Source organism: Symphalangus syndactylus, chromosome 5 (genome assembly GCF_028878055.3).
Source record: "Symphalangus syndactylus isolate Jambi chromosome 5, NHGRI_mSymSyn1-v2.1_pri, whole genome shotgun sequence".
In the NCBI taxonomy this organism is placed as follows: Eukaryota; Metazoa; Chordata; class Mammalia; order Primates; family Hylobatidae; genus Symphalangus; species Symphalangus syndactylus.
In genome coordinates, this window is record NC_072427.2 from 121,197,639 (window position 1) to 121,214,583 (window position 16,945).

General features: G+C 38.4%; 1 protein-coding gene across 13 annotated transcripts in view; it reads left to right on the forward strand.

The window, feature by feature from the left end:
* Window positions 1-16,945, forward strand: part of DMXL2 (Dmx like 2) — a 178,959-nt gene that overhangs the window by 97,601 nt on the left and 64,413 nt on the right. For all 13 annotated transcript variants that reach the window (XM_055279123.2, XM_055279133.2, XM_055279134.2 and 10 more), the window contains 2 exons: window positions 11,071-11,160; window positions 13,679-13,796. In XM_055279123.2, coding sequence (XP_055135098.1) covers window positions 11,071-11,160; window positions 13,679-13,796 — 208 coding nt within the window. The remainder of the gene's footprint in view (window positions 1-11,070; window positions 11,161-13,678; window positions 13,797-16,945) is intronic.

A 16,945-nucleotide genomic window follows, 5' to 3' on the forward strand; every position in this document is an offset into this window, starting at 1 on the left:
CGATATTGATTCTTCCAACCCATGAGCATGGAATGTTCTTCCATTTGTTTGTATCCTCTTTTATTTCATTGAGCAGTGGTTTGTAGTTCTCCTTGAAGAGGTCCTTCACATCCCTTTTAAGTTGGATTCCTAGGTATTTTATTCTCTTTGAAGCAATTGTGAATGGGAGTTCACTCATGATTTGGCTCTCTGTTTGTCTGTTATTGGTGTACAAGAATACTTGTGATTTTTGTACATTAATTTTGTATCCTGAGACTTTGCTGAAGTTGCTAATCAGCTTAAGGAGATTTTGGGCTGAGACAATGGGGTTTTCTAGATATACAATCATGTCATCTGCAAACAGGGACAATTTCACTTCCTCTTTTCCTAATTGAATACCCTTTATTTCCTTCTCCTGCCTGATTGCTCTGGCCAGAACTTCCAGCACTATGTTGAATAGGAGCGGTGAGAGAGGGCATCCCTGTCTTGTGCCAGTTTTCAGAGGGAATGCTTCCAGTTTTTGCCCATTCAGTATGATATTGGCTGTGGGTTTGTCATAGATAGCTGTTATTATTTTGAGATATGTCCCATCAATACCTAATTTATTGAGAGTTTTTAGCATGAAGGGTTGTTGAATTTTGTCAAAGGCCTTTTCTGCATCTATTGAGATAATCATGTGGTTTTTGTCTTTGGTTCTGTTTATATGCTGGATTACATTTATTGATTTGCGTATGTTGAACCAGCCTTGCATCCCAGGGATGAAGCCCACTTGATCATGGTGGATAAGCTTTTTGATGTGCTGCTGGATTCGGTTTGCCAGTATTTTATTGAGGCTTTTTGCATCAATGTTCATCAAGGATATTGGTCTGAAATTCTCTTTTTTGGTTAAGTCTCTGCCAGGTTTTGGTATCAGGACGATGCTGGCTTCGTAAAATGTGTTAGGGAGGATTCCCTCTTTTTCTATCGATTGGAATAGTTTCAGAAGGAATGGTACCAGTTCCTCCTTGTACCTCTGGTAGAATTCAGCTGTGAATCCATCAGGTCCTGGACTCTTTTTGGTTGGTAAGCTATTGATTATTGCCACAATTTCAGAACCTGTTATTGGTCTATTCAGAGATTCAACTTCTTCCTGGTTTAGTCTTGGGAGGGTGTATTTGTCGAGGAATTTATCCATTTCTTCTAGATTTTCTAGTTTATTTGCATAGAGGTGTTTGTAGTATTCTCTGATGGTAGATTGTATTTCTGTGGGATCGGTGGTGATATCCCCTTTTTCGTTTTTTATTGCATCTATTTGATTCTTCTCTCTTTTCTTCTTTATTAGTCTTGCTAGCGGTCCATCAATTTTGTTGATCTTTTCAAAAAACCAGCTCCTGGATTCATTAATTTTTTGAAGTGTTTTTTGTGTCTCTATTTCCTTCAGTTCTGCTCTGATTTTAGTTATTTCTAGCCTTCTGCTAGCTTTTGAATGTGTTTGCTCTTGCTTTTCTAGTTCTTTTAATTGTGATGTTAGGGTGTCAATTTTGGATCTTTCCTGCTTTCTCTTGTGGGCATTTAGTGCTATAAATTTCCCTCTACACACTGCTTTGAACGTGTCCCAGAGATTCTGGTATGTTGTGTCTTTGTTCTCGTTGGTTTCAAAGAACATCTTTATTTCTGCCTTCATTTCATTATGTACCCAATAGTCATTCAGGAGCAGGTTGTTCAGTTTCCATGTAGATGAGCGGTTTTGAGTGAGTTTCTTAATCCTGAGTTCTAGTTTGATTGCACTGTGGTCTGAGAGAGAGTTTGTTATAATTTCTGTTCTTTTACATTTGCTGAGGAGAGCTTTACTTCCAACTATGTGGTCAATTTTGGAATAGGTGTGGTGTGGTGCTGAAAAAAATGTATATTCTGTTGACTTGGGGTGGAGAGTTCTGTAGATGTCTATTAGGTGCACTTTATGTAGAGCTGAGTTCAATTCCTGGATATCCTTGTTAACTTTCTGTCTCGTTGATCTGTCTAATGCTGACAGTGGGGTGTTAAAATCTCCCATTATTATTGTGTGGGGTTTAAGTCCCTTTGTAGGTCACTGAGGACTTGCTTTATGAATCTGGGTGCTCCTGTGTTGGGTGCATATATATTTAGGATAGTTAGCTCTTCTTGTTGAATTGATCCCTTTACCATTATGTAATGGCCTTCTTTGTCTCTTTTGATCTTTGTTGGTTTAAAGTCTATTTTATCAGAGACTAGGATTGCAACCCCTGCCTTTTTTTGATTTCCAGTTGCTTGATAGATCTTCCTCCATCCCTTTATTTTGAGTCTATGTGTGTCTCTGCACGTGAGATGGGTTTCCTGAATACAGCACACTGATGGGTCCTGACTCCTTATCCAGTTTGCCAGTCTGTGTCTTTTGATTGGAGCATTTAGCCCATTTACATTTAACGTTAATATTGTTATGTGTGAATCTGATCCTGTCATTATGATGTTAGTTGGTTATTTTGCTCGTTAGTTGCTATAGTTTCTTCCTAGCCTCGATGGTCTTTACAATTTGGCATGTTTTTGCAGTGGCTGGTACCGGTTGTTCCTTTCCATGTTTAGTGCTTCCTTCAGGAGCTCTTTTAGGGCAGGCCTGGTGGTAACAAAATCACTCAGCGTTTGCTTGTCTGTAAAGTATTTTATTTCTCCTTCACTTATGAAGCTTAGTTTGGCGGGATAGGAGATTCTGGGTTGAAAATTCTTTTCTTTAAGAATGGTGAATATCGGCCCCCACTCTCTTCTGGCTTGTAGAGTTTCTGCTGAGAGATCAGCTGTTAGTCTGATGGGCTTCCCTTTGTGGGTAACCCGACCTTTCTCTCTGGCTGCCCTTAACATTTTTTCCTTCATTTCAACTTTGGTGAATCCGACAATTATGTGTCTTGGAGTTGCCCTTCTCGAGGAGTATCTTTGTGGCGTTCTCTGTATTTCCTGAATCTGAATGCTGGCCTGCCTTGCTAGATTGGGGAAGTTCTCCTGGATAATATCTTGCAGAGTGTTTTCCAACTTGGTTCCATTCTCCCCATCATTTTCAGGTACACCAATCAGACGTAGGTTTGGTCTTTTCACATAGTCCCAAATTTCTTGGAGGCTTTGTTCATTTCTTTTTATTCTTTTTTCTCTAAACTTCCCTTCTCTCTTCATTTCATTCATTTCATCTTCCATCAGCGATACCCTTTCTTCCAGTTGATCGCATCTGCTACTGAGGCTTCTGCAATCTTCGCGTAGTTCTCGAAACTTGGCTTTCAGCTCCATCAGCTCCTTGAAGCCCTTCTCTCCATTGGTTATTCTAGTTATCCATTCTTCTAATTTTTTTTTCAAAGTTTTTAACTTCTTTGCTATTGTTTTGAATTTCCTCTCGTAGCTCAGAGTAGTTTGATCGTCTGAAGCCTTCTTCTCTCAACTCATCAAAGTCATCCTCCATCCAGCTTTGTTCCGTTGCTGGTGAGGAACTGCGTTCTTTTGGAGGACGAGAGGTGCTCTGTTTTTTAGAGTTTCCAGTTTTTGTGCTCTGTTTTTTCCCCATCTTTGTGGTTTTATCTCCTTTTGGTCTTTGATGATGGTGATGTACAGATGGGTTTTTGGTGTGGATGTCCTTTCTGTTTGTTAGTTTTCCTTCTACCAGACAGGACCCTCAGCTGCAGGTCTGTTGGAGTTTACTAGAGGTCCACTCCAGACCCTGTTTGGCTGGGTGTCAGCACCGGTGGCTGCAGAGCAGCGGATTTTCGTGAGACCACAAATTCAGCTGTCTGATAGTTCCTCTGAAAGTTTTGTCTCAGAGGAGTACCCGGTTGAATGAGGTGTCAGTCTGTCCCTACTGGGGGGGTGCCTCCCAGTTAGGCTGCTCAGGGGTGAGGGACCCACTTTAGGAGGCAGTCTGTCCGTTCTCAGATCTCCAGCTGCATGCTGGGGGAACCACTACTCTCTTCAAAGCTGTCAGTCAAACAGGGACATTTAAGTCTGTGGAGGTTCTTGCTGAGTTTTTGTTTGTCTGTGCCCTGCCCCCAGAGGTGGAGCCTACAGAGGCAGGCAGGCCTCCTTGAGCTGTGGTGGGCTCCACCCAGTTCGAGCTTCCTGGCTGCTTTGTTTACCTAAGCAAGCCTGGGCAATGGCAGGCGCCCCTCCCCCAGCCTGGCTGCCACCTTGCAGGGTGATCTCAGACTGCTGTGCTAGCAATCAGCGAGACTCCGTGGGCATAGAACCCTCCGAGCCAGGTGCGGGACACAATCTCCTAGTGTGCCGTTTTCCAGGCCTGTTGGAAAAGCGCAGTATTAGGATGGGACTGACCCGATATTCCAGGTGCCGTCTGTTTCCCCTTTCTTTGACTAGGAAAGGGAACTCCCTGACCCCTTGCGCTTCCCGAGTGAGGCAATGCCTCGCCCTGCTTCGGCTCGCGCACAGTGCGCTTCACCGACTGTCCTGCACCCACTGTTAGGCACTCCCTAGTGAGATGAAACCGGTACCTGAAGCAGAATTGCAGAAATCACCCGTCTTCTGCGTCGCTGGGGCTGGGAGCTGGAGACGGGAGCTGTTCCTATTCGGCCATCTTGGCTCCACCCCCCAAATACAGTCTTTCTACCTTCTGCAGTCAACGAAGAAAGTCAAAGTTACATGAAGTGATTTGTTTTAATATATGATAGGTATAATGTACACACCTTGACATCTCTTGGTGACCAAAACATTGTACTAGATAGACATTAAGCTCCTTGGTCTGCCATGCAGAAGCATGTTCTTTTCCTTTTTGAAAATGGGAATTTTTGCCTGTTTTTAGTTTTTTTGCTATTGATGGCATTCTCCATGATTTGGGGGATTTTTTATTTTCTTATGGGTCTGTTTGTTCTCCATTATACTCAGTGCTTTGTTTTTGGTGGTTCCTCAAGGTTTTATAATATGCATCTTTAACCTCTCATAGTCTACCTTCAAATAATAATATAGTACTCAAAATATAATGTAGCCAGGCACGGCGACTCACACCTGTAATCCCAGCACTTTGGGAATGAGATGGGAAGATTGCTTGACCCCACGAGTTCAAGCCCAGCCTGAGCAACATAGTGAGACCCCCCCATCTCTAAATATATATAGTAAACAACTTTCAATAGTATCCCCAATCTCCCTCTCCTGTGGTCTTCAGCATGCATGTCCTATGAATGTTTTGTTAGGTTTATACATAGGTTATTTCATTTATTCTACTGATTGTGAAGGGTGCTGTCTTTTTAATGTTGGTGTCCATGTAGTCATTGCCAGAATATACAAATACAATTGAATATACAAATACAATTGAATTTTGTGTCTTGTATCCTGTAACATTGCTGAATGCATATATTAGGTGTAGAAGTATTTTTGGTAGATTTCTTGGACTTTTCCACGTAGATAATCATCTCATTATAAATGGGAACAATTTTATCTCTTCCTTTCTAATCTGTATGGCTTTTATTTTTCTTATTTTGTTGCGGTGACTAAAACTTCCAACTCCATGTTGAATAAGAAGTGAGATTGGATGTTCTTGCCTTCTTCCCATTTTTGGAGGAAAAGCATTCAGTCTTTGATCATTACATATAATGTTAGTTGCAGGTTTAAAAAAAATTTTTTTTAATTTTTGTGTGTACATAGTAGATGTATATATTTGTGGGGTACATGAAATGTTTTGATATAGGTATGCAATTCTTAATAATCAAATAATGGAAAATGGGGTATCTATCACCTCATACATTTATCCTTTGTGTTACAAATGATCTAATTATACTCTTCTAGTTATTTTAAAATAAGCAATCAAATTATTGACTATAGTCACCCTGTTGTGCTATCAAATACTAGGTCTTATTAATTCTAACTATTTTTTGTACCCATTAACCATCCCTACCTCCCTGCCAATCCCTTACTACCCCTCCCAGCCTCTGGTAATCATCCTTCTACTCTCTATCTCCATGGGTCCAATTGTTTTGATTTTTAGCTTCCACAAATAAGTGAGGACATGCAACGTTTGTATTTCTGTGCCTGGCTTATTTCACTTAAAATAACGACCTCCAGTTCCATCCTTGTTGCTGCAAAATGACGGAATCTCGTTCTTTTTTATGGCCAAGTAGCACTCTGTTGTATATAAGTACCACATTTTTTTTTCTTTATCCATTCATCTGTTGATGGATACTTAGGTTGCTTCCAAATCTTGGTTGTTTTGAACAGAGCTGCAACAAACATGGGAGTGCAGATACCTCTTCAGTATACTAATTTTCGTCTTTTGGGTATGTGCCCAGCAGTGGAATTGCTGGATTGTATGGTAGGTCTATTTTAGCTTTGTGAGTAACCTCCATACTGTTCTCTATCATGGTTGTACTAATTTACATTCCCACCAATAGATTTCTATGGTGGGAATGAGGGTTAGCATATGAGGGTTCCCTTTTCTCCACATCTATGCCAACATTTGTTATTGCCTGTCTTTTGGATATAAGCCATTTTAACTGGGGTGAGATGATATCTTATTGTAGTTTTGATTTGCATTTCTCTGATGATCTGCGATATTGAGCACCTTTTCATATGTCTGTTTGCCATTTTGTATGTCTTCTTTTAAGAAATATCTGTTCAAATGTTTGGCCCAGTTTTTGATCGGATTATTAGATTTTTTTCCTGTAGAGTTGTTTGAGCTTCTTATATATTCTGGTTATTAATCCCGTTTCAGATGAGTAGTTTGAAAATATTTTCTCTCGTTCTGTGGGTTGTCTCTTCACTTTGTTGATTGTATCCTATGCTTTTTAACTTGATGTGATCCCATTTGTGCATTTTTGCTTTGGTTTCCTGTCCTTGTCGTGTATTACTCAGGAAATGTTTGCCGAGACCAATGTCCTGGGAAGTTTCCCCAATGTTATCTTGTAGTAGTTTCATAGTTTGAGGTCTTAGATTTAAATCTTTAATCCATTTTGATTTGATTTTTGTATGTGGTTAATGATAGGGGTCTGGTTTTATTCTTCTGCATATAGATATCCAGTTTTCCTGGCACCATTTGTTGAAGAGACTGTCTTTTCTCCATTGTATATTATTGGCACCTTTGTCAAAAATGAGTTCACTGTAGGTGTGTGGATTTGTGTCTGGGTTCTCTTTTCTGTTCTGTTGTTCTCTGCGTGTGTTTTTGTGCCAGTACCATGCTGTTTTGATTACTGTAACTCTGCAGTATTATTTGAAGTCAGACAATATGATTTTTCCAGTTTTGTTCTTTTTGCTTAGGATAGCTGTGGCTATTCTGGGTCTTTTGTGGTTCCATATGAATTTTAAATCTTTAAAAAATTTATATAAAGAATGTCAGTGGTGTTTTGATAGGGATTGCATTGAATCTGTAGAGTGCTTGGGGTAGTATGGACATTTTAACAATATCAGTTCTTCTAATCCATGAGCATGGAATATCTTTCCATTTTTTTTGTCCTCTTCAATTTCATTCATCAGTGTTTTACAGTGTTCATTATAGAGATCTTTCACTTCTTTGGTGAATTCCTAGGTTCTTAATTTTATGTATGGCTATTGTAAATGAGATTACTTTTTGTTTGTTTGTTTGTTTTTGAGACGGAGTCTCTATTGCCCAGGCTGGAGTGCAGTGATGTGATCTCAGCTCACTGCAACCGCTGCCTCCCGGGTTCAAGTGATTCTCCTGCCTCAGCCTCCAGAGTAGCTGGGACTACAGGCATGTGCCACCATGACTGGCTAATTTTTTTTTTTTTTAGTAGAGATGGGGTTTCATTGTGTTAGCCAGGATGGTCTCGATCTCCTGACCTCATGATCCGCTCGCCTCAGCCTCCCAAAGTGCTGGGATTACAGGGGTGAGCTACTGTGCCCAGCTGAGATTACTTTTTCAAAATTTCTTTTTCAGATTTTTTGCTGTTGGCCTATAGAAATGCTACTGATATTTGTATGTTGATTGATATCCTGGAACTTTACTGAATTTATCAATTCTAATGGTTTTTGGTGGAGTCTTTAGGTGTTTCCAAATGTAAGATCATGCTGTCTGCCAACAAGGATAATTTGACTTCTTCCTTTCCAATTTGGATGCCTTTTATATCTTTCTTTTGTCTGATTGCCCGAGCTGGCACTTTCAGTACTATGTTGAATAACAGCGGTGAAAGTGAGCATCCTTGTTGTGTTCTAGATCTTAGAGGAAAGGCTTTCAGTTTTTCCCCGTTCAGCATGATACTAGATGTGGGTCTGTGGTGTATGGCTTTTATTATGTTGAGGTATGTTCCTTCTACACCCAGTTTTTCTAGAGTTTTCATCATGAAGGGGTGTTGAATGTTATCATGCTTTTTTAGCATTAATTGATATGATCATACGGTTTTTGTCCTTCATTCTTTTGATGAAATGTATCACATTGATTTGTATATGTTGAACCATCCTTGTGTCCCTGTTATGATAAATAATCTTTTAATCGTTTTAATCATATTGTTGAATTTACTTGGTAGTGTTTTATTTAGGATTTTTGCATCAATATTCATCAGAGTTACTGACCTGTAGTGTTCTTTTTTGATGTGTCTTTGTTTGGTTTTGGTATCAAGGTAATACTGGCCTCATAAAATGAGTTTGAAAGTATTCCTCCCTTCTCTATTTTTCAGAATAATTTTAGTGGGGTTGGTATTCGTTCTTTTTTATATGTTTGGTAGCATTCAGCAGCAAAACCATTGGGTCCTGGGTTTTCTTTACTTAGAGACTGTTTATTATGGCTTTGATCTTGTTACTTGTTTTACTGATCTATTCAGGTTTTGGACTTCTTTTGTGGTTTAGTCTTTTTTTTTTTTATTGAGTTTCCACTTTATTTTTTTTTATATATTTTTTTATTATACTTTAGGTTTTAGGGTACATGTGCACAATGTGCAGGTTTGTTACATATGTATCCATGTGCCATGTTGATTTCCTGCACCCATTAACTCGTCATTTAGCATTAGGTATATCTCCTAATGCTGTCCCTCTCCCCTCCCCCAACCCCACAACAGTCCCCGGAGTGTGATGTTCCTCTTCCTGTGTCCATGAGTTCTCATTGTTCAATTCCCACCTATGAGTGAGAACATGCGGTGTTTGGTTTTTTGTCCTTGCGATAGTTTACTGAGAATGATGTTTTCCAGTTTCATCCATGTCCCTACAAAGGACATGAACTCATCATTTTTTATGGCTGCATAGTATTCCGTGGTGTATATGTGCCACATTTTCTTAATCCAGTCTATCGTTGTTGGACATTTCGGTTGGTTCCAAGTCTTAGTGCTGCAATAAACATACGTGTGCATGTGTCTTTATAACAGCATGATTTATAGTCCTTTGGGTATATAGCCAGTAATGGGATGGCTGGGTCAAATGGTATTTCTGGTTCTAGATTCCTGAGGAATCGCCACACTGCCTTCCACAATGGTTGAACTAGTTTACAGTCCCACCAACAGTGTAAAAGTGTTCCTATTTCTCCACATCCTCTCCAGCACCTGTTGTTTCCTGATTTTTTAATGATGGCCATTCTAACTGGTGTGAGATGGTATCTCACTGTGGTTTTGATTTGCATTTCTCTGATGGCCAGTGATGATGAGCATTTCTTCATGTGTTTTTTGGCTGCATAAATGTCTTCTTTTGAGAAGTGTCTGTTCATGTCCTTTGCCAGTGAGAACCAGTGATCTACAGCAGTACTTCTTAAACTTTAGTATGCACATGAATCCTATGGAAGTCTCATTAAAATACAGACATAGTTTCAGGGAGTAAGTATGCATTCATAAAAAGCTTCCTGTCACTGCTGGTCTGTTGACTACACTTTGAGTAGCAAAGCTTTGTTGTGTGCTACAAAAATTTCACTGTTTTCACCTCACCAACTATAGGCCACAGTTGAGTCCAGATTTCAATGAACAAACCCAGCAGACTGTTAACACCATTTCTTTCTTTTTTTTTTTTTTTTTTTTTTTTTTGTGATGGAGTCTCACCCTGTCACCCAGGCTGGAGTGCAGTGGTGCAATCTCGGCTCACTGCAACCTCCGCCTCTCAGGTTCAGGTGATTCTCCTGCCTCAGCGTCCTGAATAGCTGAGATTACAGGCGCCCTGCATCACTCCCCACTAATTTTTATATTTTTAGTAGAGATGGGGTTTCACCATGTTGGCCAGGCTGGTCTCTTAACTCCTAACCTCAGGTGATCCACCTGCCTTGGCCTCTTAAAGTGCTGGAATTACAGGTGTGAGCCACCATGCCTGGCCCTGTTAACAACATTTCTAAATGTCTGAGCTAACACTTTAAATCATGAATCTTGGGTGAACATACCCATATCAATAAATGCAGCACTACCTAACTACATATTTTTTTCTTTTGATCTAATAACCCTAGAATCAATTTTCTAAAATGCTCTCTGGAATCCTACTGATACAAATAAGAAAGTTTCTACAACTCCAGTGTATATGCTGTTTTCTCCCCTACCTTGTACTTATATCTCTAGGCGAAGCTAGCCTCTAACCCCTCTTATTGGCCTTTTTGAGGTAGTGAAAAGTGGTAAAAGTGGGTGCTGAGGAGAATGGGCATTTCTTTCTGAGGCAACCGTTTCAGATGAAGTTACTGAAAGGTTTTTATGCAAGAGAAAGCTGGTTGGAACATGGGTGAGGAGGACTGTTCTTTTTAGCAGAAAGTTTTGGGGCTTTGGGGTTCCAAAGTTAGGCTTCATTTGTTAGTTCATACATCCTTATCCCAAGACACAAGAGTCCCACTTCTTCTCAACCATTGCCCTTACCTTCGGTCTGGCAGGGTTGTACTTTTAAATGGCATTGCACATCTGCAGACCACTCAGGCATTGGGCCAGATCTTCAGCCATGTCTGTCTTGGGCTTTAAGGTTGCAAAAATGAAGAAGATATGATGCCTTGAAGTTATATGCTATTTTTGTAAACATTATAGTTTTCTCTCTGCTTAGTTAACTTTAGAGTTAACATGAGAATGAATATGGAAAGTTGAAATATTTCTTTGAATGTATTACGTTCCATTGCCAATCAGTGAATATTTTGAGGGGGCCTTAAATGTCCAAGATACTGTATCATATTGACAGTAGATTATAAGTTGTTGGCCATTAACATTTTGTGTTTTTTATTTACAGAAACTTATTGGAGAAGTGTTTAATATTGTGAGCCAACAGTCTACTGCTCGACCTGGCTGCATTATTGAACTCGATGCAATAACCAACCAAGTAAAAACATGCTTGTGAATTGGTGATATTCGTATACTTTATCCCATGGTGTTTTATGTATATATGATATGTGTCATTCTCAGAATAATTTTCTTGTTTGTTATTAAATGCAGACAACTTCTGTTGATTCCCATAGTGAAAATCTACTAATGATTTAGGGATTATTTTTCTTCTTGGGAAACCAAGAACCGTATGTTCTCACTTATAAGTGGGTGCTAAGCTATGTGTATGCAAAGGCATGCAGAGCAATATAATGGACTTTAGAGACTCAGAAGGGGAAGGGTGGAAATGGAATTAGAGATTTAAAAAACCACATGTTAGGTACAGTGTACACTACTTGGGTGATGGGTGCACTAAAATCTCAGAATTCACTACTAGTTCATCCATGTAACAAAGAAACCACTTGTACCCCAAAAGCTATTGAAGTAAAAATTTTTAAAAAAGGAATTATTCTTCTCCAGTTGAATTGTATTTGTAGCAAAGGAAATTTGATTCAGTTAGAGAAACCATGACCTTGATCTTGAAATGCTGAGGGAAAATAACAGTGCAGCTGCATAGAGGGTCGGGTTGTGGTTTCTCATTTTATAGTATTACTCTTTTCAACGCAGTAGAGGGTAACCTCAGCTTCAGAGTGTTTACCTTGTTAGGCCCCATGTTGGGTACTTTTATGAGGTCCTTTAAAATGCAGATGAAAGTCAGATCCAAGTGGACATATACTTTTTAATCACAGGTCCTTTGTGTAGTCAGTATTCCTCCCTAGCTACTACCTAGGAAAGAAGGAGAACCCTTCTCTCTACAGGGAGATGTAAAACCCATTTTAGCCCTCAGGATATTTGTTTCTTTAGGACTATGTTTATGGTCTAAGGGATGGAACTAACATTCATTCCAAATGTGAAAAGGATTGTTTGGTAAGGAAGCTGCCAATAGTTTTAAACAAGGAAATGAAGAAAGAGCCAACTATAGTTAAAAGCAAGTATAGAGTTACATCATAAATTTTCTTTAGTGTCTTGCATTTTCTGTTGGGAAAAATGTACTCATTTCTGCTAATATAGATAAAATACATCGTCTCTTGATAGCAGAACTGGGGCTGCCAGACCCATATTGCTAGTACCTCCTGGGAAATGCTTAACTTTTTAATCCCCAGTGCCCCACCTTTCGTCAGATTCAGCCTGTGATTTCTTTTTTCTACTCCATAGGAATGTAGAAGAGTGGGTTGGCTTCCTTCCTATAGATAACTTAATTTTTAATGGATTGGATGTTAAATTCATCCCCTACTTTAGCCTCCTTTGCACTCATTACCATGGGATATTAATATAGTCTGCTGTCACAAAGCAGTCTTTTTACTTCATATTTGCTCAACATTTTTTCCCCTGCTCCTTGTGCCTATTTTTAACACAAGGGCTGGTAAACTGTAAGCAATAATGAATGACAAAGTTTAAAATTCTTTCTAGGTTTGTTCCCAGTGTGTTGTGTGATTTCTATATCCATGAAGACATCAGCCTTCTCTTTACTTTCATCTGTTGTTTGTCCCTTGGGGAAATGACCTCCTAGACAATGAATGTGAAGATATTTTTAATGTTTTTACCTAGAGAAACACAAAATACCCTATAACTTTCATAAAATTGTATGGCCCAACCTAATATTATAATCCTTTTATTTCTTTCTATTATGTAAAGAGGCAGGTTTTCCTTTATTCTATAAGGTTATAGACTCCTCATCCAATGCCAAGATAATCATAGCTGCTTCCTTTTCTTGAAATCTCTGGGGGAGCCATCTGATTGATTGTCTTAATACACTTCTAAAATAAGCTTTTGTTTGGATCTAGCCTGTCCTTGAACTTCAGTTCCCGTTAAGGTTCTAAGTAGTCATTCCTGATAGTCTTAAAACATGGTCATGGAGCATAGCAGTTGACAGTGATGTTTCATCCATCCTTCGAGGGGTTCTAGTTAGTTATGTGTAAGTTTAGTTCTCTAGAGATGTATCATCCTGCTGGCTGTTATAGGATCCCTCGTAGTTCCCACTAGACAGAGCTATTGGGATGCTTTGAGGAGCTTTCTGGGTTTGATTTTGTTTTTTGGTTCTCCAGTGGAATTGAAAAAACTGCGAGTTGTGTAGTAGTCTAGTGTGTCTCACGTAGTGCAGCTGTCCCCAGTCAGTTGTGAATCTGATGCTTTCAGGCTCAAAGTGGTGAAGGTTGCTTAACTGTTCTTTAAATTTGGGTTTTTGTAGCATCTTTTTTTTTTTTTTTTTCCTGAGAAGCAAACCTGTTGATTTGTTTCTACTAGAGCTCTTCTATTCTGCTATTGGCTGTGACATCTTTGAGAGTAATTTTTCTCTGACCAGGATAGTTTTAATGATTCTTTTCTGTTGCTTTTTTCTTTCTAATTAGTAGTAGGTAAAGAATAGAAATTATTAGATATATTTCTTCTGCATTAGCATTGGGGAGGTGACAGATGGGAGATGGGAGACAGGGAATTTCAAAGATAAAACCTCTTCATTTTTTTTTTTGTATTTGTAGTGTGGCTCAAATACACAGTTGCTTCATGTGTTTCAAGAAGACTTCATTATAGGTTATAAACCACATAAGGAAGATATGGAGAAAAAGGAAACAGAAATATTTTTTCAGCCATCACAAGGTACTTTAAGAAAATAGCCTGCATTTGTTTACCTTCATGCTAAAAAATGATCTCTAAGCTTTCATTGAGTATGGATCTTCAAAAGTTACCACTCATAATTTTTGACAGATACACCAGTTAGTTCTGTCAAAATTGCTTGCTTGTAGATGAAGAGGGCATGTGAGTGAAAATTACATTTTGCAAGACAATTCACTGGTGACATAGACTTTTACTAAGAAATGGTATCTATGAACCTTAATTTGTTTTAAAAAGTAAGTTTCTTCAACTCTATAATTAAATTATTTTGATTGGTAGTTCCATTTGGTATCTTAAGGAAAACAGTTAATTTTATTATAGGTTTTAAAAAATTACCAGTAAATTGCTTCAGACCAATGATGAATATAAGATGTAAGGTATCATGTTGTGTGGGACACTAGAAACCTCATGGAAATAGTGAATGCAAGGTACCATCTCACAGTTTTCCCCTTTGAAGTGTGGTATTTTTTCCTTTTTGTGAAAGTAAGTAGTTTAACCCTTTCAAAAACAAACAATATGATGTTTAGTTTAAACTTTATAACTTAGCTTAAAATGTTCCCTTCAGACGTTAAACTTTTGCTTTTTAAATTGGCAAATAAAATTGTGTGTATATATATAACTTCATAATTACAAAACCAACATGTTCTATTTGAAAAGCCATGTCATTAAGAATTAAGTGTCTATGGTGAATATTTAGTTTACAAAGGGTTTTCAGATAATTAATCTCATTTGGTTACAAATTGTGAATATCCAGATGGACATACTTAATTTTCTTAGTGTAGTCTTCATCACGAAATTATGTATAGCATCTAAGGAAACTGTTTCTATGTAATTTGTGCAGACAATTTCCTTCGCTTTAGTGGAAAATCAGATTGAGGTCCTGTATTCTAAGAAGCTTAGCTCAAACATCTTTTCACTCGTCAGACTAGTAACTTGTTTTTCTTTCACGTATCTTTCTTCATACACAAAACTTTTCTTATCTCTGTTATTCAGTTATGTTAAGTTTTATTTCACTATCATTATAACAGCAGTACTGCTTTACGGATTTAAAATTTACTTTTCTGCAGTATCTTACCTTTGCCTGGGTTAATCTTTTTAATATGGTTTCCAACAAATGTAGCTGCCATTTATCACGTTATTTCTAACAGGAAAGATATGCCAACTTACCAGAATTCAATGCTTAAAGTTGGTACTTTTCTTTATAATATTTTAATTGATTTGCATTAAAAATTTTCTTTATTTCTCACTTTTGATATTTGTGATGCCACTGCTAAATCAGGCCAAAAGATTTCCTCAATGCTTTCTTGGTTTTCCTTTAGTTTTTGTGTGAAGTTTCTCTTTCTTCCTGATTTTATAGCTGTGTTCTTAAAGGACCTGTGCAGGTTTCTCGTCTTTTCTTCCTCTGCTTTATTTTGTACTTTCTAAGTTTTAATTAAAAATTACTCTTTTAGTTAAGAAAATTGCCAAAAATAGACACAAAATTATAGTGCATAATTAAATGAACCTCCGTATTCCCATAATGTAGGTTAAAGATTTTATCTCGCTTGCTTTGTCTACACAATTTTTCTTTTCCCTTTCCGCCCTGAGATTTTTTTTTTTTCCGAGACAGAATCTTGCTCTGCTTCCCAGGCTGGAGTGCAGTGGCGTCATCTCAGCTTACTGTAACCTCTACCTCCCAGGTTCAAGCAGTTCTCCTGCCTCAGCCTCCCGAGTAGCTGGGATTATAGCTACTCGGCTGTAATCCACCTGGCTAATTTTTTTGTATTATTACTAGAGTCAGAGTTTTACCCCGTTGGCCAGGTTGGTCTTGAACTCCTGACCTCAAGTGATCAGCCCGCCTTGGCTCCCAAAGTGCTGGGATTACAGGTGTGAGCCACTGCGCCTGGCCCCCCTGAAATATTTTAAAGCAAATCCATCTGCAGTGTTGTTTCACTTCCATATGCATTTCTAAAAATAGCTTCCTTACATATTTGCTATTATCAAATTGATGAAATAATAAAATTCCTCAGAATCGTGCAATAACTACTCCATATTTCTTCCAGTTGTCTAAAAAATGTTGAGGTTTTTGTTCATTTATGTGTTTTTGTTTGAATCTATATCCAAACAAAGTTTACATATTGTGTTTTCATTGTCTATTTAAAGAGTATTTTAATCTAAAGTGATACCTTATATACACCCTCATTATGCCACTGACTTGTTTTAGAGCAAGTTTTTATTTTTATTTTTACTTTTTATTATACTTTAAGTTCTGGAATACATCATGCAGGTTTGTTACATATGTATACATGTGCCGTGGTGGTTTGCTGCACCTATCAACCCATCATCTACATTAGGTATTTCTCCTAATGCTATTGCCCTCTTAGCCCCCCACCCTCCGACAGGCCCTGGTGTGTGATGTTCCCTTCCCTGTGTCTGTGTGTTCTCATTGTTCAACTCCCACTTATGAGTGAGAACATGCAGTGTTTGGTTTTTCTGTTCCTGTGTTAGTTTGCTGAAAATGACGGTTTCCAGCTTCATCCATGTCCCTGCAAAGGACATGAACGCATCCTTTTTTATGGCTGCATAGTATTCCATGGTGTATATGTGCCACATTTTCTTTATCCAGTCTATCGTTGATGAGCATTTGGGTTGTCTCCAAGTCTTTGCTATTGTGAACAGTGCTGCAATAAACATACATGTGCATGTGTCTTTATGGTAGAATGATTTATAATCCTTTGGGTATATACCCAGTAATGGGATTGCTGGGTGAAATGGTATTTCTGGTTCTAGATCCTTCAGGAATTGCCACACTGTCTTCCACAATGGTTGAACTAATTTATACTCTCACCAACAGTGTAAAAGCATTCCTATTTCTCCACATCCTCTCCAGCATCTGTTGTTTCCTGATTTTTTAATGATTGCCATCCTAACTGGCATGAGATGGTATCTCATTGTGGTTTTGATTTGCATTTCTCTAATGACCAGTGATGATGAGCATTTTTTCATATGTTTGTTGGCTGCATAAATGTCTTCTTTTGAGAAGTATCTGTTCATATCCTTTGCCCACTTTTTGATGGGGTTATTTTTTTCTTGTAAATTTGTTTAAGTTGCTTATAGATTCTGGATATTAGCCCTTTGTCAGATGGATAGATTGC